Genomic DNA, 25529 nt, shown 5'->3' on the forward strand with positions numbered 1-25529 from the left:
CAAGTTTGCGGATGACACAAAACTTGATGGGAATATGAATATGAACAGGCTGAATGAGTGGGTAAGAACATGGCAGATGAAATATAATGTCGATAAGTGTGAGGTTATCCACTTTGGTAGGAGGAGTGGAGGTGCAGAGTATTTTTTAAAGCAAAGAAGTCTTACTTCAATTATATAGAGTGCTGGTGAGGCCGCACCTGGAATATTGTGTGCAGTTCTGGTCCCCTTGCCTGAGGAAGGATATACTTGCCATAGAGGGAGTGCAACGGAGATTCACCAGACTGATTCCTGGGATAGTGAGATTGTCCTATGAGGAGAGATTGAGGAGTATTCGCTGGAGTTCAGAAGAATGAGAGGTGATCTCATAGAAACTTACAAAATTCTTAAAGGGATGGACAGGGTAGATCCAGAAAGGATGTTTCCCCTGGCTGTGGAGTCTAGAACCAGGGGTCACAATCTCAGAATAAAGGGCAAGCCATTTAGAAGTGAGATGAGGAGGAACCTCTTCATTCAGAGGGTGGTGAACCTTTGGAATTCTCTGTCCCAGAGGATGGTGGAAGTTCAGTCACTGAGTAAGACAGAGATCGATAGTTGCTAATGACATCAAGGGATATGGGGATGGTGGGGGAATATGGCATTGAGATTGATCAGCCATGATGTAGAATGGTGGAGCAGCCTCGAAGGGCTGAATGGCCTACTCCTGCTCCCATGGTCCTATGGTCCTTTTCCTTTGAAATGCCCTTTCTCTCTCCTGCTGCTCTGCTTGATTCCTTTGAAATGCTCATTTTTTTTCCTTTTCCTCTCTCTGAAATACTAGCTCTAACTTCCTCCTGTCCAACTGAATCTGTGTAAGTGTTACCTTGTCTTCTTACGATTCTACTTGTCCCTCTGGTTCTTTCACTTCAATCTTCAGCTTTCTGGCCCTCTGAATTTAAGGTCTCCTAATTTTTGATCTAACATCTACCTTCAAGTGCTCTGCCACATTTAACAGCTCTTCAGCGGACAATGCCTTTAAAGAATCACAATTTATTCCAGACTGCTGCACAAATGGGCTTGCATCAAAAGCAGCCATTCTGGTAGTGTAATGCACAAGAAACCTGGTGTTTTCCTTTTCTCCTTCTCAATTATCATCACCTGACTTACAATTGCACTTCATTGGCTTTAGGTTATCCCGGATGAGCCCCTAATTATATGTGATGACCATGGTTGGAGGAATGCACTGTCTTTCTCTATTTCCACTACTCCAGTGGTCACAACATATATTTAAATGTTTTACCCAGTTACCGATACGACCAATTATATATTTTATCCATATTAGTTTCAGAATAAATATCCGCCAACTAGGTTTCTTTAAAAACAACAAAATTGTTTATTTATTACAAAACAACACTTCTTCAATAAAGATGCAAAGCTTATTTACACACAGTTTGAAATATGAAAATATAAATATCTACCCTTCTAAAATATCCTTACACAATCACACAATAGTTAAAGAAAAAAAAGGAGAATGAAAAAACGAGCTCTGCAAAGATCAACTTTAAAAAAAATACTTTGGCCAAATTATTGTCAATTCTTGAAGGAAAAGGATAACATACAGAATAATCCAGATGGCCCTTTGGTCTGGCTTCTGGATCCATGTAGACGACTGTCACTGGGATCTTTCTGGAGCAGTTCTGTTCAGGAGATATCGAGGAGTAGTCTTGCAGGCTTTTCAGCAGACTGCATGAGTGGTTTCAGCTTTCACATTGGATTCTCAGAACATTTTTCAAAACAAGTGGCAAAGGATGAGGTGGGTAGCTTCTCTCTTAGCAGGCTATCCACAACTGAACACCAAACAATATCCAAAAATGAAACCAAAACTCCTGTCAACCATAAACCCAGACATGTGACTTCTCTAAGTCCAAACAGTTCCATAGTCTATAAGGCTCCAGCTGTTTACTTAGCTTAAGACATGACTTCCAGTAAGTGTTTATTTTTAAACAAAGTCCCAAGTGTCCTTTCAGCGACCCTTCAGAAAAAAAAGCAAGTCCAGGTATTTTCTACAGACTTGTAAACACAACTCCTCAAAAAAAAAATTTTTTTTATTCATTCATGGGATGTGGGTATCGCTGGCTAGGCCAGCATTTATTGCCCATCCCTAATTGCCCTTGAGAAGGTGGTGAGCTTCCTTCTTGAACCGCTGCAGTCCATGTGGGGTAGGTATACCCACAGTGCTGTTAGGAAGGGAGTTCCAGGATTTTGACTGAGCGACAGTGAAGGAACGGTGATATAGTTCCAAGTCAGTATGATGTGTGACTTGGAGGGGAACTTGCAGGTGGTGGTGCATTTACTGCCTTCTAGTTGGTAGAGGTCGCAGATTTGGAAGGTGCTGTCTAAGGAGCCTTGGTGCGTTGCTGCAGTGCATCTTGTAGATGGTACACAATGCTGCCACTGTGCATCAGTGGTGGAGGGAGTGAATGTTTGTAGATGGGGTGCCAGTCAAACGGGCAGCTATGTTCTGGATGGTGTCGAACTACTTAAGTGCTGTTGGAGCTGCACCCATCCAGGCAAGTGGAGAGTATGTGATCACACTCCTGACTTGTGCCTTGTAGATGGTGGACAGGATTTGGGGAGTCAGGAGGTGAGTTACTCGCCTCAGGATTCCTAGCCTCTGACCTGCTCTTGTAGCCACGGTATTTATATGGCTACTCCAGTTCAGTTTCTGGTCAATGGTAACCCCTATGATGTTGATAGTGGGGGATTCAGCGATGGTAATGGTTAGATTCTCTCTTGTTGGAGATGGTCATTGGCTGGCACTTGTGTGGCGCGAATGTTACTTGCCACTTATCAGCCCAAGACTGGATATTGTCCAGGTCTTGCTGCATTTCGACTTGGACTGCTTCAGTATCTGAGAAGTCACGAATGGTGCTGAACATTGTGCAATCATCAGCGAACATCCCCACTTCTGACCTTATGATTGAAGGAAGGTCATTTATGAAGCAGCTGAAGATGGTTGGGCCTAGGTCACTACCCTAAAGAACTCCTGCAGTGATGTCCTGGAGCTCAGATGATTAACCTCCAACAACCACAACCATCTTCCTTTGCGCTAGGTATGACTCCAACCAGCGGAGAGTTTTTCCCCCAGATTCCTATTGACCTCAGATTTGCTAGGGTGCCTTGATGCCATACTCGGTCAAATGCTGCCTTGATGTCAAGGGCAGTCACTCTCACCTCACCTCTTAAGTTCAGCTCTTTTGTCCATGTTTGAACCAAGGCTGTAATGAGGTCAGGAGCTGAGTGGCCCTGGCGGAAGCCAAACTGAGCGTCACTGAGCAGGTTATTGCTAAGCAAGAGCCACTTGATGGCACTGTTGATGACAACTTCCATCACTTTGCTGATGATTGAGAGTAGGCTAATGGAACGGTAATTGGCCGGGTTGGACTTGTCCTGCTTTTTGTGTTCAGGACATACCTGGGCAATTTTCCACATTGCAGTGTAGATGCTTGTGTTGTAGCTGTACTGGAACAGCTTGGCTAGGGGCACGGCAAGTTCTGGAGCACAGTTCTTCAGTACTATTGCCGGAATATTGTCAGGGCCCATAGCCTTTGCAGTATCCAGTGCTTTCAGCCGTTTCTTGATATCATGCAGAGTGAATCAAATTGGCTGAAGTCTGGCATCTGTGATGCTGGGGACTGCAGGAGGTGTCTGAGATGGATCATCAACTTGGCACTTCTGGCTGAAGATTGTTGCAAATGCTTCAGCCTTATCTTTCGCACTGATGTGTTGGGGATATTTGTGGAGCCACCTCCTCCAGTTCGTTGTTTAATTGTCCACCACAATTCACAGCTGGATGTGGCAGGACTGCAGAGCTTAGATCTGATCCGTTGATTAATAATGGAAGCACACTCATGACAGTATGAAATCAATGTCTATTTAAGAGACCTTCCCTAGTAACTTATTCCACGACATTTGACTGAATAGCATTTGGTTGATTTCACTTCTCACTCATTTGGGTGAAATTGGACATGGCTGCAACACCAAACATGTGGTTTCACATCGATTTCTGGTTTACACACAGCCTGACATTCAGTTCCATTGATTTCTGGAGAAATGATTATTGGGAGTGTCATATAATGGGTTGGCAAATATGCTTCTGTCTGCTGTGTGCCCGCAAGTCCAATTCCACCCCCTCCTACTATCCGATTTTTTAACTTATAACCTCATGTGAACATAAGTGGATCAATTCCTTTTTTAAGCTGGAACGCTTCAGTTAGGTTACTTCTTCAAACTTTACAAAGAATGTTCGTTAAAGGAATGATCCCTTAACTCAATATTAATTAAGAGGAAACTTCAATGAAAATATGAACGTTGGTCTGTCAGAGAACATTTGTCATTGGATACTATCTGAATGGAGGTGATAGATGAAATGAGTATGCCTATAAAAGCATAACGACATTCATCATCAAGTCTTGTTAAAGGCAACAATGTCTGAAATCTTTGCTAACTTAATTTGAACAAATTAACGTGCCGTTTCATAGGAGAAGAGGATCTGGAATGGAAAGTCTTTCCTTATGATTAGGGTGTTTCAATAACTGCTATGATTTTGCAAAGACTTTATTGTAATGGAATGGAAGGATGTTTTCCATGGCTGGGGAACGAGTCAGAAAGAAACATGAACTGTAGAGAGAGAGAAACACAAACTGGGAATGACGAGAGGGGGAATAAAGTAAATAGTACTGATTCAACAGAAACATCATTGATGTAAGTAACTTCTAACTAAAGTTTTTGTACAATTTTATGACATTTTACATGACACAACAACAGCCAAGTTTCAGAGAGAGGACCCACAAACAGCAAGGATTGCATAATCTGTTTTAGTGGGTTTGGGCAATGAATAAATGTTAGAATCAGTCAAAACAGAAGGAGGCCATTGAGCCAGTCAAACTTGTGCCATCTCTTTAAAGGGTTACCCAATTAAGGTTACTGTCCTACTCTTTCTCCATAACCCTGCAAGCTTTTCATTTTCAAGTGTACACCCAATTTGCTTTTGAAAGTTACCCTTCGAACTCAGATGATTCTGAATCAAAGTAGATGTAACTTTTCACTTTATCTTGATCTTTGATATAATAATTATGTTCCATTCCTCAAAGTTCACTGCATTTTACCCCAAATCAACAAAAGCTCATCCCTCAAAAAATGAATTTGGATAAAGGGACCAACATTATTGCAGCAGTTCCTTACTTAATTACTAAAATAAATAAAGGGTCCCAAATAGAGTTTGGCTTTTCTTAAAAGTGATGTCAAATGTTATTTGCAGGAAAAATACATTTCTACATAATGGTAAGGATGCTTGTAATACTTTGATACAATCAGGTGAGGAGGGGTCGCAAAGCTCCCCTCTTGCCCTTCCTCTTCTTTGACCACAACAGGTTATAGTCCTTTTTAAACAGTGGTTGTTCTTACCACTTCAGTGAGGTTTTTTTTGTTCATTCATGGAATGTGGGCATTGCTGGCTAGGACAACATTTATTGCCCATCCCTAATTGCACTTGAGAAGGCGGTGGTGAGTGTTTTACCTTTTCCTTTGGTGTGATTGTAAAAGAATCAATTGGACAGGTTTTGTGGAATTTAAACAAGGAAGAAGTGAGTTTATTGTTCTTAATAAAAAACTAATCACCATCTAGATAAAATAATAAAATTACGCAACATTTTCACTCATACATGCACAAGAGAATTATATACACAAATAAAGAACAGAGTGACAAGAAATAGTTTGGCTTAGATTAGAGTCCAGAACAAGTAAAAGTTAACATACAATCTGTGGGGGATTGGGTAATTCCGTTGTCTTCTGGCTGAAGTTGCACTCTTGAAGTTTTTGGTTGGTGGAAGTGCACTTTGTGGCTGGCCCACCTGGATCAGGGTTTTCTTGGAGACAAAATTGTAGGTGGCTTTCTTCTCCTGGGGTCTCTGTCTGTAGCAATCTGTAGGCTTGGATGGTCTAGAGTTGCAGATGGTCTTCAAACTTGTGATGATATCTGGAGAGATTCTGCCTGGTTAACACATGAAGCCTCTATTTCAAAGTCTCAGGAGCTTGTCTGCTGTGTGTAACAAAACTCCCAGTTTAATACAGATTGAGGAGACTGTCACAATCCCCTTTGTTTATAATGAGGCCCAAAGTCTAAAACCCAAACTTCTGTCAGGTGATTTTGTCAGTGTTCACCCCATGGAGGGACATCTCCACTAATGAATGCCTCAAGATGACTTTGAATGTCCCGCTAACAAGGGTGATATAGATAATCTACTCAGTTAGCCAAAGCATTCCTGGATGGATACGTGTTAAATATGTGTCTTGTAAGAGGTTCCGTTCCTGTACCCCCTTACTACAGTTCTTGGACTTTGGGAATTACAAGAACAACATTGCACAAAACACAGGTTTAGGCTGAACCACAAATCTGTTTGTTTAAAAAAAAAACCCTCCTAACACCCTGTTACAAACTCTAAACTAATTTAAACCTTTTACAAAAAAACCACAGGCAAAACCCACGTTTCTGCCCCAAACTCACCCAATGCAAAACCCAAACGCTCCCAAGATTTGGTTGCTATACTTAAAATTGTTTTAAAACTCTTGGACCCAAATACCCCTTGAATTTGGCTGATAACTTACAATCCTTCTGGTGAGAATTGTAGGTCCACAAGCCAGGTTGACTGTTCCTGACGCTCTTTCTCGACTGCAGCCCCCACAGTACAAACCCCTTCAAGATTTGACTGAAAAACTTACAATCACTCACACGGCTGGTCATTACCAATGTCGATTGTAGGCCTGAATCTGAGATGACCAGTCCCCGTCCTTCTTCACATAACTGCAGTGCCAAACCCTTCGATCTTTTCCTTTTTATGATGATCCTTATCGAAATATCATGAACACATCTCCTCTGATGGATGGCCAGCACTTAGCACCTTTTAATCTCTTTCCTCTGTTACCTGCCTGGTCCAGACAGATCCATTTAGTGCTGATGTGATTTCGCTGTAAAGGTGGGGCTAATGTGTGGCAAGTCGAAGAGACCTAGCAGTGGGCAGAGAAAAAGGCAGAAGCGCAAGGAGAGAGCCAACTGTGTAACAGCCCCGACAACCAATTTTATCTGCAGCACCTGTGGAAGAGTCTGTCACTCTAGAATTGGCCTTTATAGCCACTCCAGGCGCTGCTTCACAAACCACTGATCACCTCCAGGCGCTTACCCATTGTCTCCCGAGACAAGGAGGCCAAAGAAGAAGAAGAATTTACCACAAAAGTGTCTTTCTTAAAACATGGATATGTGTATTTTGACAATCTAACCAACAGAGTTGTCCTTTCCACATTTCCTGTAAATGATATCACTCTGAAATTTTGTTAGACTTGAATGCCTGCTCTCAGACAGCAGAGATGAAAATCAATAATCTGAAATAAACACAGCAAAAGGAGAAGAGCAGGTTTTTCTGAAGATCCTTCATTAGAAACTATCTTTATTTGCATTTTTAATTCAGGCAATTTGACAAATTTGGGCCAGATAAGAATGGGTAATCTTCATTTGATCTGCAGTGCGTTTGCTTTCAGACTTTATCTTCATTACTGTTGCTATCCAGTTGTTTTCAAATCTATGCAAATTAGATGATGCAGTGAAAGGATGATAAGCCCGTTGAGATCTACAAAAAGATTTTTTTCTAAATGACATGAATTAAATATTCAGTAATGTAAACCGTTAAATGTAATGTAAATTTTAAACAGGCTCCAGAAGCTGGCTGAGTGGGTCTACCCTGAGGCACAGTGTGGCTTTCGAGCAGAGAGATCCACCATTGACATGCTGTTCTCCCTTCGCCAGCTACAGGAGAAATGCCGTGAACAACAGATGCCCCTCTACGTTGCTTTCATTGATCTCACCAAAGCCTTTGACCTTGTCAACAGACGTGGTCTCTTCAGACTACAAGCACAGATCGGATGTCCACCAAAGCTACTAAGTATCATCACCTCATTCCATGACAATATGAAAGGCACAATTCAGCATAGCGGTGCCTCATCAGACCCCTTTCCTATCCTGAGTGAAACAGGGCTGTGTTCTCGCACCTACACTGTTTGGGATCTTCTTCTCCCTGCTGCTCTCACATGTGTTCAAGTCTTCAGAAGAAGGAATTTTCCTCCACACAAGATCACAAACGCAAGTTTAACCTTGCCCATCTTAGAGTGAAGATCAAAGTATGGAAGGTCCTGATCAGGGAACTCCTCTTTGCTGCTCCCTATCCACCCTGTCCATGCCCCTCATAATCTTCTACACCTCGATCAGGTCACCCCTCAGTCTTCTGTGTTCCAGCGAAAACAACCCAAGCCTTTCCAACCTCTCTTCATAGTTTAAATGTTCCTTCCCAGGCACCATCCTGGTGAATCGCCTCTGCACCCCTCCAGTGCAATCACATCCTTCCTATAATGTGGCAACCAGAATTGCACACAGTACTCCAGCTGTGGCCTTACCAAAGTTCTATACAACTTCAACATGACCTCCCTGCTTTTGTAATCTATGCCTCGATTGATAAAGGCAAGTGTCCCATATGCCTTTATCACCACCCTATTAATCTGCCCTTCTGCCTTCAGAGATCTATGGACAAACACACCAAGGTCCCTTTGTTCCTCGGAACTTCCCAGTGTCAGGCCATTCATTGAATACCTTCGTGTCACATTACTCCTTCCAAAGTGTATCACCTCACACTTTTCAGTGTTAAATTCCATCTGCCACTTTTCTGCGCATTTGACCATCCCGTCTATATCTTCCTGTAACCCAAGACACTCAACCTCACTGTTAACCACTCGGCTAATCTTTGTGTCATCCACGAACTTATTGATCCTCCCCCCCCACATAGTCATCTATGTCGTTTATATAAATGACAAATAAAATGGAACCCAGCACAGATCCCTGTGGTACGCCACTGGACACTGGCTTCCAGTCACAAAAACAACCGTTGTCATCACTCTCTGTCTCCTACAGCTAAGCCAATTTTGAATCCACCTTATCAAGTTAGCCTGTATCCCATGTGCATTTGCTTTCTTGATAAGTCTCCCATGAGGGACTTTGTCAAAGGCTTTGCTGAAATCCATGTAAACTACATTAACTGCACTACCCTCATCTACACACCTGCTCACATGCTCAAAAAATTCAATAAAATTAGTTAGGCATGACCTCCCTCTGACAAAGCCATGCTGACTATTCCTAATCAAATTTTGCCTCTCCAAGTGCAGATAGATTCTCTCCTTCAGAATTTTCTCCAATAGTTTCCCTACCACTGACGTGAGGCTCACTGGTCTGTAGTTCCCTGGCTTACCTCTACAACCTTTCTTAAATAGTGGGACCACATTAGCTGTTCTCCAGTCCTCTGGCACCTCCTCCGTGGTCCACAGTAGCGCCTATCTGTTCCCCTGACTATAGAATCCCCTAATACTATTGCTCTTCCTCTCTTTCCCCCTATATATGACCCCATATATGTCCCCAGCAGATCCTTGGAATGATCCAAACACATAAAAGTTTAGTGCCACTGTGATCTTCCATGCCACCATGTGGGTGACCCCTGAATCCCAAAGGTCGCAACTCGTCCTGCAGCAGGGTGCATAAATCGGTGACGATCTACGTGGAGAACCACAGTCTTCGCTGACAATGCCGCTCGGACAGTTGGAGATAGCTGATTTGAGTCCAGTACACTCTCTGGCACAGGTGAGTCCTTCTTGGCAGTGCTGGCTCCTGCTGCTCTCGTTGTGGAGCTTCACGGGCTGGCGCACCTGCCTCTTTGCCCTCCCTCCGTAGGAGGCGCAGCATCAAGCCACGGGGGTCCAAAAAGACAGGATATATGATACCCATGAGAGGTGACTAATGGGCCTAGAGAGCACTGCCGATGCAGAGATGACCCTGTCTTGGCAGCTGAGTTTTTGCTATTTCTCCTGGCAGATTGCCTGAAGGCCCTCAGTGCCCACCTTTGCTGATAGCTGACCCTCTTATTTAGCAGTATGAGCAACCAAACACACTCTATACAGCCACCAAAACCAAGAAACCCCCTTTTTGAGCACCTGAGACCTGGCCCCCACTTGCAGACCACTTGAGACTGTGACCTCCCCTTGCAGAGCATCCAAGACCACAACCCACCTTTCAGAACACCGAGACTGTGACTCCCCTTGCAGAACATCCAAGACCATGACCTCGATTGCAGAGCACACAGCACTGGAGGCCGGCAATGGCCATCACACCCTCCTCTTCCTCTATGCAATGCTGTTTATGGCTGCCTATCCATTGCAGCACTGAGGCCTTGCCTCGGTGCTGCCAGCTTTAACAGGCAATGCCACCTTGGTGCTTTCCCGTCGCTGACTATATCCAGAACCAACGTCACAGTGCCAGATTTCCAGATGCTTCCAAAGTCATTCTCTGGCCTCCCACACCACCATTTCCACTCCAAATGGCCGCACTAAGTCAGCCAGTTATGTGCAGTGCACCAATAGTAAGGCACACCCAGCAATATCTTAATGCATATTCATTTCTTTATCAAGAAAGTTAATGGCAAACCTGTTGTTGATGATTGACAATTCTTAAATTAGTGCTTAATTTGGAAATGTTCTGACATCAATGGTAAATAATAATGAAGGAAAAACTATACATTGACCTAGATTTGCCAATTGTTACTGCTTCAATTAAAAAAAACTGCTATTGATGCCTTAGTGTACTGCAACAGCACAACCGGCCCCAGAGTGGTGAGACAGAGTGTTGCCACTGTTTGCTGGTGCTGAGTAGAGGCCAAGGGGTTTTCCACAGGGTGGTGAGATACACTGAATGAGGCAGTCACTCTGACCCACATCCTGGAGGGTATTTAGGCAAAATAGTGTCAGAGGTCAAGAGGCAGATGGTGGAGCCGTATTTTACATTTCCATTAGAGAGTTTATCTGAACACATTTTAAAAATCCTGCTACCTCAAAGGGTGTCAGTTTTATAATGCTATTGCCTGCTATTGTTCATCTGTGTGTATACACCTATAACTGAGACAGAAATTTGCTGCATTGCTGAAATCTGGAAAACCCAGTGTTAAAAGTAGGTATTTAAGCTATGGCAATGTCTGAAGTACGAAACTTTTGAATTGCTAGCCACTCCCTTGGCTTTACTTACACATAATGAAAGAAATCCTGTTTCTTGTCAAAACATTATTGACATATTGAAGAGACAATGACTCAACATGGATCATTGCAATTCTATAATCATTTACGTAGAAAAGAACCTTTGAAAGCTATAAATAGAACTTAGTGCACCAAGCACTTACTTAATGTGAGGTGTTAGTGAATGGATGTGTTTCAGTCTCAACATGGAGCCCAGAACACTTTTTCACTTAATGTTGGTAACTGCAAGTTTAGGTAAGTCTGCCAATAAATATTTCATTTTATCATGTTACATTAAGCTCACAATTGGTATTTTATTCTTTTCATATTTTTTCTTGTAATATTTAGGATGAGATGCCACAATAGAATGTGTGTAACCAAAACACTGTCATTTCTCTTTCTCACTCTCAGCATTAAGTGACACCTCAGCAAAGCTCTTGAAACTCCTCTTGTTTTTCAAAATTATTTGCAGTAAGGCCAATAAGTAGAATGTGAGAGGAAAGGATCCTGTTAAATTAGGTAGATTGCACGTGCCCAGACTGCATAAACCAAATTCAGCGAACAGAGTCAAGGTTATGAACAGAACAGTTCTGCATGTGTTGAAAATCATAAGGGCTCTCGACAGAGTAAATAGGGAGAAACTGTTCCCATTGGCAGAAGGGTCAGAGGACACAGATTTAAGGTGAATGGCAAAAGAAACAAAAGTGACATGAGGAAAAACTTTTTTATGCAGCAAGTCGTTAGGATCTGGAATGCAATGACTGAGAGTGTGGTGGAGGCAGATTCATTTGAGACCTTCAAAAGGGTATTGGATAATTATCTGAAGAGAAAAAACTTGCACGGCTATGGGGAACAGGCGGGGAAGTGGAGTTTATAGAGAGCTGACACGGACACAAAGGGCCAAATGGCCTCCTTCTGTGCTGTAACCATTCTATGATTCTATGAAAGCAGGTCCAAGCCCTGGGTTTTGAGAGAGCCTGAAGCCTTCAATTGAAAACTTTGTTATGATCAGGTGAGAAGGTCTAGGGGTTCCCTCTGAGCTTTTGCCTGGTTTAACTGTAACAGGGTTTAATTTTTTTTTAAAACACCCTGTTTTAGCTCCCACTTAGTGAATCCTTGTTAACCATTTTCCAATAGTAAGGCAAAGAAATCAATTCATACAGGTTTTCTTAGATTTTAAACAAGAAAGGTAGAAGTTTATTAATCTTAAACTCTAATCCGGTTACCGACTATGAATATGCGACGCGACCACGCTAGCATGTATACGCGATAAATACACACGCATATAGAGACACAAAAGTAGAAAAGAATAAAGGGGAAAAATTGATGGCCATAGGTCGGTTTCTATTTTAATGTCTTTTGAGTTTGCTGTGAGGTCTTTGGTTGCCACTCAGACTTGCAATTCGTTGGGGCCCAATGCACTTGTTTCGAGGTCAGAGTCTTTTCTCTCTTGAGGTTTACATGTCTTCCATGGGTCTGGTGGCTTGGGAGAAAGTGAGAGAGAGAGAGAGAGAGCGAGAGAGAGATAGCCAGGCGAGAGACTTGCTTCAGCTTCAGTTTCAAACTGCTTTCTCAATTCAAACAGTCCTGTGGCTAGTTCAAAAAAACTGGACCAGCCAATTAGTCATGTGACCAGCTGGTTTAACCAGTCCTGGCTCTGTGGATTTATATCATCTTAGCATGTGCTTCCTTTCACCTTCAATGTCTGGTGATCAAAGTCCATTGTGGGTTAAGTGGAGCAGGGAATAGTCCTTTGTCTTCACAAGCACTGTCTGTTAATATGCAAATGTCCTTCCAGCCAAGTGTCTGGTGTTTTTCTTTTAACAAGTCCTTTCTTCACTCCAGCAACAGTTTAAAATCAATGTTCATATGACAAAATTAATATGCTTCATTCTTGGCAGGTGGGGGTCTGCATAACAACTTTAATGAAGGCATTAAAAGACAAAGGAAAATTCAATTGGTTAATTTAATCACATTATTGTAAAATACATGTTTTGAATGATTCATGTGATTTATATTTTATTTTGGATATTAGAATTCAAATTGAGAAAAATGATGGATGAAAAATATCTTGAAGTCATTTTGATTACATAATTACAATGTGAGAGACTCTCACCAGAACATAGCTCTTAAAGCGCACCATATACGGTGGCATTACGAACATACATAAAAGCCTGTCAAAGCGTTACGTACAGGAACAATAGCTGCTGCAGGTACTTACAGTGGGGAAGAAGTTAGTACGCGTGTGTCCTTTTCTTTTGGGTGTAAAATTGGCTTAAAGCATACCAATAAGCAGAGAGACAACCTGCGGCCAATCTGCACATGTGTTGGTCCTGCTTCTAAATTTGTGGGGCTCTTTCTATAGGCATCTAGGACAGATGTCTAAAATAGACAAAAGGTCCTTTAAATATGTAAAATACGGGCCAGCACCTGTTATGAACACCCATCCAGAAATCAGTCAGCGATTAGTGGGGCAGGTGTTGGGAATCTTCAGCTGTCCCCACGGCAATTTGCATAAGGTGAGTTCATTTTGCTTTACTTAACAAAAGTAATTCCTGTGCAGCCAGGTGAAGCAAGGGTGCCCCTCTAACTCCATAGGAATCGGAATTGTTGTCTGCCCGGTCCCCCACCGTAGTCTTCTCCAATTTCCCTTCCGCTATTCTGCAGGGCAGGTGACCTGCCATTGATCTCCTCACTGCCTTGTAAGGTGCAATGAGTGCCACAGCTCTCCCTCAGGTCTGATGCGAGGACCAATTTCCAATGATTCTGAGACCTCTCAGTTTGGATGTGTGCAAGTTGGGACCAGAGCAGAACCCACCTGAATAGTTTTCAATGGCATGTGCTTCTCAAATACTGATATTGATGTAATAACCATTATTGCAGATTATTTATTATGCACTTTAATCCAATTTTCTGTCATTAGTATTTGCAGAATCAAAGAATTATAGAATGATACAGCACAGAAGAAGGCTATTCAGCTCATTGTGACTGTACCAGCTCTTTGGTAAAGTCAACGAACTAGTTCCACTCCTGAAATTTGTTCCCTTCATAGTATTTATTCCATTCCTTATTGAAAGTTATTATTGAATTTGCTTCCACCACCCAGGCAGTGCATTACACATCATAACAATCTACTGTGTAAACATATGTTTCCCAATGCTGCTGCTGGTACAGCTACAGCAAGCAATTAGGGAAATAAATGGCATGTTAGCCTTTGTTACAAAGGGATTGGAGTATAAGAAATTTTGCTACAATTGTATAAGGCTTTGGTGAGATGACACTTGTGTACTCCGTGCAATTTTGGTCTCCTTACATAAGGAAGGATTTACTGGCCTTAGAGAGAGTGCAGTGCAGGTTCACTAGTCTAATTTCTGCAATGATGAGATGGTCTTAAGAGGAGAAATTGAGTAGACTATGGATATATTCCCTCGAGTTTGGAAGAATGAGAGACAACCTCATTGAAACATATAAAATTCTTAAGTGGCCTGGACAGGGTAGACGCTGAGAGGACACTTCCCCTGGCTGGGGAGTCCATAACAAGGGAGTCACAGCCTCAGATTAAGGGATCAATGATTTAGGATTGAGATGAGAAGAAATTTCTTCACTCAAAGGGTTGTGAACGTTTGGAATTCTCTACCGCAAAGAGCTTTGGATGCTCAGTAGCTGAGTATATCTAAGTCAGTGATCAATAGACTTTTGGATGCTAAGGGAGTCAAGCGATATGGGGATAGTGTGGGAAGGTGGAGCTGAGGTAGAAGATCAGTTACAATCTTATGGAGCAGGTTTGTGGGGCCGAATGACCTATCCTGTTCATATTTTTTATGTTCTTATGTTCTCTGTTTATTTGGCCAATCACCTAAATCTGTATCCTTTGCTTACTGACCCTTCTGCCACTGGAAACAGTTTCTGCTTATTTTCTCTATCAAGCCATTCATAATTTTGAACACCTCTGTCAAATCATCTCTCAACATCTCTGCTCTAAGGAAAATATTCCAAGCTTCTCTAGTCTCTCTACATAACTGAAGTCCGTCATCCCTGGTACCATTCTAGTACATCTCTTTGGTACCCTCTCTAAGACTTTGACATTCTTCCTAAAGTGTGGTGCCTAGAATGAAATACACTACTCCAGCCGAGGCCAAACCAGTGTTTTAAAAAGGTCTGCATGACTTCGTTGCTTTTGTACTTTATATAATGCCAAGGATCCTGTATGCTTTTTTAACAGCCATATCAACTTGTCCAGCCACCTCGAAAGATTTGTGTACCTACATTCCCAGTTTCTGCTCTTGATTTCTGCCTTCATTTTGAAATTCTAACATTTAGTTTATATTGCCTCTCCTTATTCTTCCTACCAAAATGTATCAATTCATACTTTTCTGTGTTAAATTTTATCTGTCATGTATCTTCCCACTTTATCAGTCTGTCTACGTCTTCCTGAAGTATGTTACTACCTTCCTCATTGTCCACCACAATCCTAGTTTTGTGTCATCTACGACCTTGACATTATGCCCTGGAGACTCAAGTCCAGAACAATAATATACATCTATATCAAAATGAGCATTGGTCCTGATACAGACCACTAGGGAACACCACAGTTTGCTTCCATCCAGTCTGAAAACAACCGTTCACCACTGTTCCGTGATTTCAGTCCCTTAGGCAATTTTGTGTGCACACTGCCAGTGTCCCTTTAATCCCATGGGCTTTATTTTTTTCAATATAAGAATATGATGCCCAATTTGTTTATTTATCATTAATGATTAACGAATTTCAAGTGACCAGGGATCTAAATATATTGTTTCAATATATTACCTTGAGATATGGACCAGTTTCGTTGGTTCTTAATCTGCCTCATTTAAATTATAGGCAGATTCATGACACTGGGCCAATTGCGCATTTATGTTCATACATTGCTTTAAGTGCAATCAGCTGACTCAAGGGAGCGCAAAGTGCTAATTTATCAGCATCTGAAAAAGAATGAATTATTTTATTCCCTCTGTTTGATGGTCTCAGCCCGAGGCACCATCATTGATCAAAATTGTGCTTCATAAACAGCATAAAAATATGGTGTTATACCTAAAATTCCTCCGAATTGCTATATAAAAATATGAGGCAGGAATTTAAAACTATAAATAAGGTGTAGCAGCTTGTGAAAATCAAGGGTATACTTTGTGTTTCAGGTATGACCAATCAGTCATCGACACCTGTTACGATATTGAGTAATACATCAGAAATCCAGACAAACAGTGCAACGACAGATCAGGCATGGACTTCAACAGCAACACCAGCAGAGTCGGCATCATCAACACCTGAAGATAATACTTCTTCACCAAGTACATCAACATCAGCAGGAACAGCCACAAGTCCATCTTCAATGGTTAACACATCACCTTCAAGTACTTCAACACAAACAATGAGCAGTACATTAGCTGCAAGTATATCAAGCGTGCCGGCTTCTACTTCAGTATCCCCTACACCTGGCATATCAAGTCCGTACACCACTGCATCACCAATATCTACGTCTGGTACATCACATATACCCGCTTCCATTTCACCTGCTCCTACATCTAGTCCATCAAGTGTACCCACTGCTACATCACCTTCTCCTGCATCTAGTATATCAAGTGTACCCACTGCTACATCACCTTCTCCTGCATCTAGCCAATCAAGTGAACCCACTGCTACATCACCTTCTCCTGCATCTAGTCCATCAAGTGAGCCCACTGCTTCATCACCTTCTCCTGCATCTAGTCCATCAAGTGAGCCCACTGCTACATCACCCTCTCCTGCATCTAGTGTCTCAAGTGAGCCCACTGCTACATCACCTTCTCCTGCATCTAGCCAATCAAGTGAACCCACTGCTACATCACCTTCTCCTGCATCTAGTCCATCAAGTGAGCCCACTGCTTCATCACCTTCTCCTGCATCTAGTCCATCAAGTGAGCCCACTGCTACATCACCCTCTCCTGCATCTAGTGTCTCAAGTGAGCCCACTGCTACAACAACTTCTCCTGCATCTAGTCCATCAAGTGTACCCACTGCTACATCACCTTCTCCTGCATCTAGTCCATCAAGTGTACCCACTGCTACATCACCTACTCCTGCATCTAGTCCATCAAGTGAGCCCACTGCTACATCACCTTCTCCTGCATCTAGTCCATCAAGTGAGCCCACTGCTACATCACCTTCTCCTGCATCTAGTGTATCAAGCGTACCCACTGCTTCATCACCTTCTCCTGCATCTAGTGCATCAAGTGTGCCCACTGCTACATCACCTTCTCCTGCATCTAGTGTATCAAGCGTACCCACTGCTTCATCACCTTCTCCTGCATCTAGTGCATCAAGTGTGCCCACTGCTACATCACCTTCTCCTGCATCTAGTCCATCAAGTGTGCCCACTGCTACATCACCTTCTCCTGCATCCAGTGTATCAAGTGTACCCACTGCTACATCACCTTCTCCTGCATCTAGTCCAACAAGTGTACCCACTGCTACATCACCTTCTCCTGCATCTAGTCCATCAAGTGTGCCCACTGCTACATCACCTTCTCCTGCATCCAGTGTATCAAGTGTACCCACTGCTACATCACCTTCTCCTGCATCCAGTGTATCAAGTGTACCCACTGCTACATCACCTTCTCCTGCATCTAGTCCAACAAGTGTGCCCACTGCTACATCACCTTCTCCTGCATCCAGTGTATCAAGTGTACCCACTGCTACATCACCTTCTCCTGCATCTAGTCCAACAAGTGTACCCACTGCTACATCACCTTCTCCTGCATCCAGTGTATCAAGTGTACCCACTGCTACATCACCTTCTCCTGCATCCAGTGTATCAAGTGAGCCCACTGCTACATCACCTTCTCCTGCATCCAGTGTATCAAGTGAACCCACTGCTACATCACCTTCTCCTGCATCTAGTCCATCAAGTGTACCCACTGCTACATCACCTTCTCCTGCATCTAGTCCAACAAGTGTACCCACTGCTACATCACCTTCTCCTGCATCCAGTGTATCAAGTGTACCCACTGCTACATCACCTTCTCCTGCATCCAGTGTATCAAGTGAGCCCACTGCTACATCACCTTCTCCTGCATCCAGTGTATCAAGTGAACCCACTGCTACATCACCTTCTCCTGCATCTAGTCCATCAAGTGTACCCACTGCTACATCACCTTCTCCTGCATCTAGTCCATCAAGTGTACCCACTGCTACATCACCTTCTCCTGCATCTAGTCCATCAAGTGTACCCACTGCTACCTCACCTTCTCCTGCATCTAGTGTATCAAGTGTACCCACTGCTACATCACCTTCTCCTGCATCTAGTCCATCAAGTGTACCCACTGCTACCTCACCTTCTCCTGCATCTAGTGTATCAAGTGAACCCACTGCTTCATCACCTTCTCCTGCATCTAGTGTATCAAGTGAACCCACTGCTACCTCACCTTCTCCTGCATCTAGTGTATCAAGTGAACCCACTGCTACCTCACCTTCTCCTGCATCTAGTGTATCAAGTGAACCCACTGCTACATCACCTTCTCCTGCATCTAGTGTATCAAGTGAACCCACTGCTACATCACCTTCTCCTGCATCTAGTGTATCAAGTGAGCCCACTGCTACATCACCTTCTCCTGCATCTAGTCCATCAAGTGTACCCACTGCTACCTCACCTTCTCCTGCATCTAGTGTATCAAGTGAACCCACTGCTACATCACCTTCTCCTGCAACCAGTGTATCAAGTGTACCCACTGCTACATCACCTTCTCCTGCATCTAGTGTATCAAGTGAACCCACTGCTACATCACCTTCTCCTGCATCTAGTCCATCAAGTGTGCCCACTGCTGCATCACCTTCTCCTGCATCCAGTCCATCAAGTGAACCCACTGCTACATCACCTTCTCCTGCATCTAGTCCATCAAGTGTGCCCACTGCTGCATCACCTTCTCCTGCATCCAGTCCATCAAGTGTGCCCACTGCTACATCACCTTCTCCTGAAACCAGTGTATCAAGTGTACCCACTGCTACATCACCTTCTCCTGCATCTAGTGTATCAAGTGAACCCACTGCTACATCACCTTCTCCTGCATCCAGTCCATCAAGTGTGCCCACTGCTACATCACCTTCTCCTGAAACCAGTGTATCAAGTGTACCCACTGCTACATCACCTTCTCCTGCATCTAGTGTATCAAGTGTAGCCACTGCTACATCACCTTCTCCTGCATCTAGTCCATCAAGTGTGCCCACTGCTCCATCACCTTCTCCTGCATCTAGTGTATCAAGTGAACCCACTGCTACATCACCTTCTCCTGCATCTAGTCCAACAAGTGTACCCACTGCCACATCACCTTCTCCTGCATCTAGTCCAACAAGTGAACCCACTGCTACATCACCTTCTCCTGCATCTAGTGGATCAAGTGAACCCACTGCTTCATCACCTTCTCCTGCATCTAGTCCATCAAGTGAGGCCACTGCTACATCACCTTCTCCTGCATCTAGTGGATCAAGTGAACCCACTGCTTCATCACCTTCTCCTGCATCTAGTCCATCAAGTGTACCCACTGCTACATTACCTTCTCCTGCATCTAGTGTATCAAGTGTACCCACTGCTTCATCACCTTCTCCTGCATCTAGTCCATCAAGTGTACCCACTGCTACATCACCTTCTCCTGCATCTAGTCCATCAAGTGAGCCCACTGCTACATCACCTTCTCCTACATCTAGTGTATCAAATGTACCCACTGCTACATCACCTTCACCCGCATCTAGTCCATCAAGTGTAGCCACTGCTACATCACCTTCTCCTGCATCTAGTGTATCAAGTGTACCCACTGCTACATCACCTTCTCCTGCCTCTAGTCCATCAAGTGAACCCACTGCTACATCACCTTCTCCTGCATCTAGTCCATCAAGTGAGCCCACTGCTACATCACCTTCTCCTACATCTAGTGTATCAAATGTACCCACTGCTACATCACCTTCACCCGCATCTAGTCCATCAAGTGTAGCCACTGCTACATCACCTTCTCCTGCATCTAGTGTATCAAGTGTAGCCACTGCTACATCACCTTCTCCTGCATCTAGTCCATCAAGTGTAGCCACTGCTACATCACCTTCTCCTGCATCTAGTCCATCAAGTGAACCCACTGCTACATCACCTTCTCCTGCCTCTAGTCCATCAAGTGAACCCACTGCTACATCACCTTCTCCTGCATCTAGTGTATCAAGTGTACCCACTGCCACATCACCTTCTCCTGCCTCTAGTCCATCAAGTGTACCCACTGCTACATCACCTTCTCCTGCCTCTAGTCCATCAAGTGAACCCACTGCTACATCACCTTCTCCTGCATCTGGTCCATCAAGTGTACCCACTGCTACATCACCTTCTCCTGCCTCTAGTCCATCAAGTGAACCCACTGCTACATCACCTTCTCCTGCCTCTAGTCCATCAAGTGAACCCACTGCTACATCACCTTCTCCTGCATCTAGTGTATCAAGTGTACCCACTGCCACATCACCTTCTCCTGCCTCTAGTCCATCAAGTGAACCCACTGCTACATCACCTTCTCCTGCCTCTAGTCCATCAAGTGAACCCACTGCTACATCACCTTCTCCTGCCTCTAGTCCATCAAGTGAACCCACTGCTACATCACCTTCTCCTGCATCCAGTCCATCAAGTGTGCCCACTGCTACATCACCTTCTCCTGCATCTAGTGTATCAAGTGAGCCCACTGCTACATCACCTTCTCCTGCATCTAGTGTATCAAGTGTACCCACTGCCACATCACCTTCCCCTGCATCTAGTCCATCAAGTGTACCCACTGCTACATCGCCTTCTCCTGCATCTAGTCCATCAAGTGAGCCCACTGCTACATCACCTTCTCCTGCATCGAGTCCATCAAGTGTACCCACTGCCACATCACCTTCCCCTGCATCTAGTCCATCAAGTGTACCCACTGCTACATCGCCTTCTCCTGCATCTAGTCCATCAAGTGAGCCCACTGCTACATCACCTTCTCCTGCATCTAGTCCATCAAGTGTACCCACTGCTACATCGCCTTCTCCTGCATCTAGTCCATCAAGTGAGCCCACTGCTACATCACCTTCTCCTGCATCTAGTCCATCAAGTGTACCCACTGCTACATCGCCTTCTCCTGCATCTAGTCCATCAAGTGAGCCCACTGCTACATCACCTTCTCCTACATCTAGTGTATCAAATGTACCCACTGCTACATCACCTTCTCCCGCATCTAGTCCATCAAGTGTACCCACTGCTACATCACCTTCTCCTGCATCTAGTCCATCAAGTGAACCCACTGCTACATCACCTTCTCCTGCATCTAGTCCATCAAGTGTACCCACTGCTACATCACCTTCTCCTGCCTCTAGTCCATCAAGTGAACCCACTGCTACATCACCTTCTCCTGCATCTAGTGTATCAAGTGAGCCCACTGCTACATCACCTTCTCCTGCATCTGGTCCATCAAGTGTACCCACTGCTACATCACCTTCTCCTGCCTCTAGTCCATCAAGTGAACCCACTGCTACATCACCTTCTCCTGCATCTAGTCCATCAAGTGTGCCCACTGCTACATCACCTTCTGCTGCATCTCGTCCATCAAGTGTGCCCACTGCTACATCACCTTCTGCTGCATCTCGTCCATCAAGTGTAGCCACTGCTACATCACCTTCTCCTGCATCTAGTCCATCAAGTGTACCCACTGCTACATCACCTTCTGCTGCATCTCGTCCATCAAGTGTAGCCACTGCTACATCACCTTCTCCTGCATCTAGTCCATCAAGTGTACCCACTGCTACATCACCTTTTCCTGCATCTAGTGTATCAAGTGAACCCACTGCTACATCACCTTCTCCTGCCTCTAGTCCATCAAGTGAACCCACTGATACATCACCTTCTCCTGCATCTAGTGTATCAAGTGTACCCACTGCTTCATCACCTTCTCCTGCATCTCGTCCATCAAGTGTAGCCACTGCTACATCACCTTCTCCTGCATCTAGTGTATCAAGTGTACCCACTGCTACATCACCTTTTCCTGCATCTAGTGTATCAAGTGAACCCACTGCTACATCACCTTCTCCTGCATCTAGTGTATCAAGTGTACCCACTGCTACATCACCTTCTCCTGCATCTAGTGTATCAAGTGAACCCACTGCTACATCACCTTCTCCTGCATCTAGTGTATCAAGTGTACCCACTGCTACATCACCTTCTCCTGCATCTAGTGTATCAAGTGTACCCACTGCTACATCACCTTCTCCTGCATCTAGTGTATCAAGTGAACCCACTGCTACATCACCTTCTCCTGCATCTAGTGTATCAAGTGTACCCACTGCTTCATCACCTTCTCCTGCATCTAGTCCATCAAGTGTGCCCACTGCTACATCACCTTCTCCTGTAACTAGTGTATCAAGTGTACCCACTGCTACATCACCTTCTCCTGCATCTAGTGTATCAAGTGTACCCACTGCTACATCACCTTTTCCTGCATCTAGTGTATCAAGTGAACCCACTGCTACATCACCTTCTCCTGCATCTAGTGTATCAAGTGTACCCACTGCTTCATCACCTTCTCCTGCATCTAGTCCATCAAGTGTGCCCACTGCTACATCACCTTCTCCTGTAACTAGTGTATCAAGTGTACCCACTCCTACATCACCTTCTCCTGCATCTAGTCCATCAAGTGTGCCCACTGCTACATCACCTTCTCCTGTAACTAGTGTATCAAGTGTGCCCACTGCTACATCACCTTCTCCTGTAACTAGTGTATCAAGTGTACCCACTGCTACATCACCTTCTCCTTCATCTAGTGTATCAAGTGTGCCCACTGCTACATCACCTTCTCCTGTAACTAGTGTATCAAGTGTGCCCACTGCTACATCACCTTCTCCTTCATCTAGTGTATCAAGTGTGCCCACTGCTACATCACCTTCTCCTGTAACTAGTGTATCAAGTGTACCCACTGCTACATCACCTTCTCCTGTAACTAGTGTATCAAGTGTGCCCACTGCTACATCACCTTCTCCTTCATCTAGTGTATCAAGTGTGCCCACTGCTACATCACCTTCTCCTGTAACTAGTGTATCAAGTGTGCCCACTGCTACATCACCTTCTCCTGTAACTAGTGTATCAAGTGTGCCCACTGCTACATCACCTTCTCCTTCATCTAGTGTATCAAGTGTACCCACTGCTACATCACCTTCTCCTGTAACTAGTGTATCAAGTGTACCCACTGCTACATCACCTTCTCCTTCATCTAGTGTATCAAGTGTACTCACTGCTACATCACCTTCTCCTGCATCTAGTCCATCAGGTGTACCCACTGCTACATCACCTTCTCCTGCATCTAGTGTATCAAGTGTACCCACTACTACCTCACCTTCCCCTGCATCTAATCCATCAACTGTACCCACTGCTACATCACCCGCTCTGACATCTAGTCTATCAAGTTTGCCCACTGCTACATCACCTGCTCCTACATCTAGTCCATCAAGTGTACCCACTGCTACATCACCTGCTCCTACATCTAGTCCATCAAGTGTACCCACTGCTACATCACCCGCTCTGACATCTAGTCTATCAAGTTTGCCCACTGCTACATCACCTTCTCCTGCATCTAGTGTATCAAGTGTACCCACTGCTACATCACCTTCTCCTGCATCTAGTGTATCAAGTGTACCCACTGCTACATCTCCCGCTCCTACATCGAGTGTATCAAGTGTACCCACTGCTACATCACCCGCTCCTGCATCTAGTCTATCAAGTTTGCCCACTGCTACATCACCTTCTCCTGCATCTAGTGTATCAAATGTACCCACTGCTACATCACCTTCTCCTACAACTAGTGTATCAAGTGTACCCACTGCTACATCACCTTCTCCTGTAACTAGTGTATCAAGTGTGCCCACTGCTACATCACCTTCTCCTGTAACTAGTGTATCAAGTGTGCCCACTGCTACATCACCTTCTCCTGTAACTAGTGTATCAAGTGTACCCACTGCTACATCACCTTCTCCTTCATCTAGTGTATCAAGTGTGCCCACTGCTACATCACCTTCTCCTTCATCTAGTGTATCAAGTGTACTCACTGCTACATCACCTTCTCCTGCATCTAGTGTATCAAGTGTACCCACTGCTCCATCACCCGCTCTGACATCTAGTCTATCAAGTTTGCCCACTGCTACATCTCCCGCTTCTACATCTAGTCCATCAAGTGTACCCACTGCCACATCTCCCGCTCCTACATCTAGTGTATCAACTGTACCCACTGCTACATCACCTGCTCCTGCATCTAGTCCATCAAGTGTGCCCACTGCTACATCACCCGCTCTGACATCTAGTCTATCAAGTTTGCCCACTGCTACATCACCTTCTCCTGCATCTAGTGTATCAAGTGTACTCACTGCTACATCTCCCGCTCCTACATCTAGTCCATCAAGTGTACCCACTGCTACATCTCCCGCTCCTACATCGAGTGTATCAACTGTACCCACTGCTACATCACCCGCTCCTGCATCTAGTCTATCAAGTTTGCCCACTGCTACATCACCTTCTCCTGCATCTAGTGTATCAAGTGTACCCACTGCTACATCTCCCGCTCCTACATCTAGTGTATCAACTGTACCCACTGCTACATCACCCGCTGCTGCATCTAGTCGGTCAAGTTTGCCCACTGCTACATCACCTTCTCCTGCATCTAGTGTATCAAGTGTACCCACTGCTACATCACCTTCTCCTGCATCTAGTGTATCAAGTGTACCCACTGCTACATCTCCCGCTCCTACATCTAGTGTATCAACTGTACCCACTGCTACATCACCCGCTGCTGCATCTAGTCGGTCAAGTTTGCCCACTGCTACATCACCTTCTCCTGCATCTAGTGTATCAAGTGTACCCACTGCTACATCACCTGCTCCTGCATCTAGTCCATCAAGTGTACCCACTGCTACATCACCTTCTCCTGCATCTAGTGTATCAAGTGTACCCACTGCTACATCACCTGCTCCTGCATCTAGTCCATCAAGCATGCCCACTGCTACATCACCTTCTCCTGCATCTAGTCTATCAAGTGAACCCACTGCTACATCACCTTCTCCTGCATCTAGTGTATCAAGTGTACCCACTGCTACATCACCTTCTCCTGCATCTAGTGTATCAAGTGTACCCACTGCTACATCACCTTCTCCTGCATCTAGTGTATCAAGTGAACCCACTGCTACATCACCTTCTCCTGCATCTAGTGTATCAAGTGTACCCACTGCTACATCACCTGCTCCTGCATCCAGTCCATCAAGTGTACCCACTGCTACATCACCTGCTCCTACATCTAGTCCATCAAGTGTGCCCACTGCTGCATCACCTACAGCTGCATCTGGTATATCCAATGAGA

General features: G+C 44.4%; 1 protein-coding gene across 1 annotated transcript; it reads left to right on the forward strand.

Annotated features, from left to right (window-relative positions):
- Positions 1-18913: 18913 nt before the first annotated feature.
- Positions 18914-19812, forward strand: LOC137374226 (uncharacterized; the record flags this gene model as incomplete). Its single annotated transcript, XM_068040014.1, has 2 exons — positions 18914-19675; positions 19801-19812. Coding segments are annotated over 2 exons (774 nt in total), but the record flags the coding sequence as incomplete, so codon positions are not given.
- Between the last annotated feature and the right edge of the window lie 5717 nt (positions 19813-25529).

The sequence above is a fragment of the Heterodontus francisci genome, chromosome 10 (assembly GCF_036365525.1).
Source record: "Heterodontus francisci isolate sHetFra1 chromosome 10, sHetFra1.hap1, whole genome shotgun sequence".
Classification (NCBI taxonomy): domain Eukaryota; kingdom Metazoa; phylum Chordata; class Chondrichthyes; order Heterodontiformes; family Heterodontidae; genus Heterodontus; species Heterodontus francisci.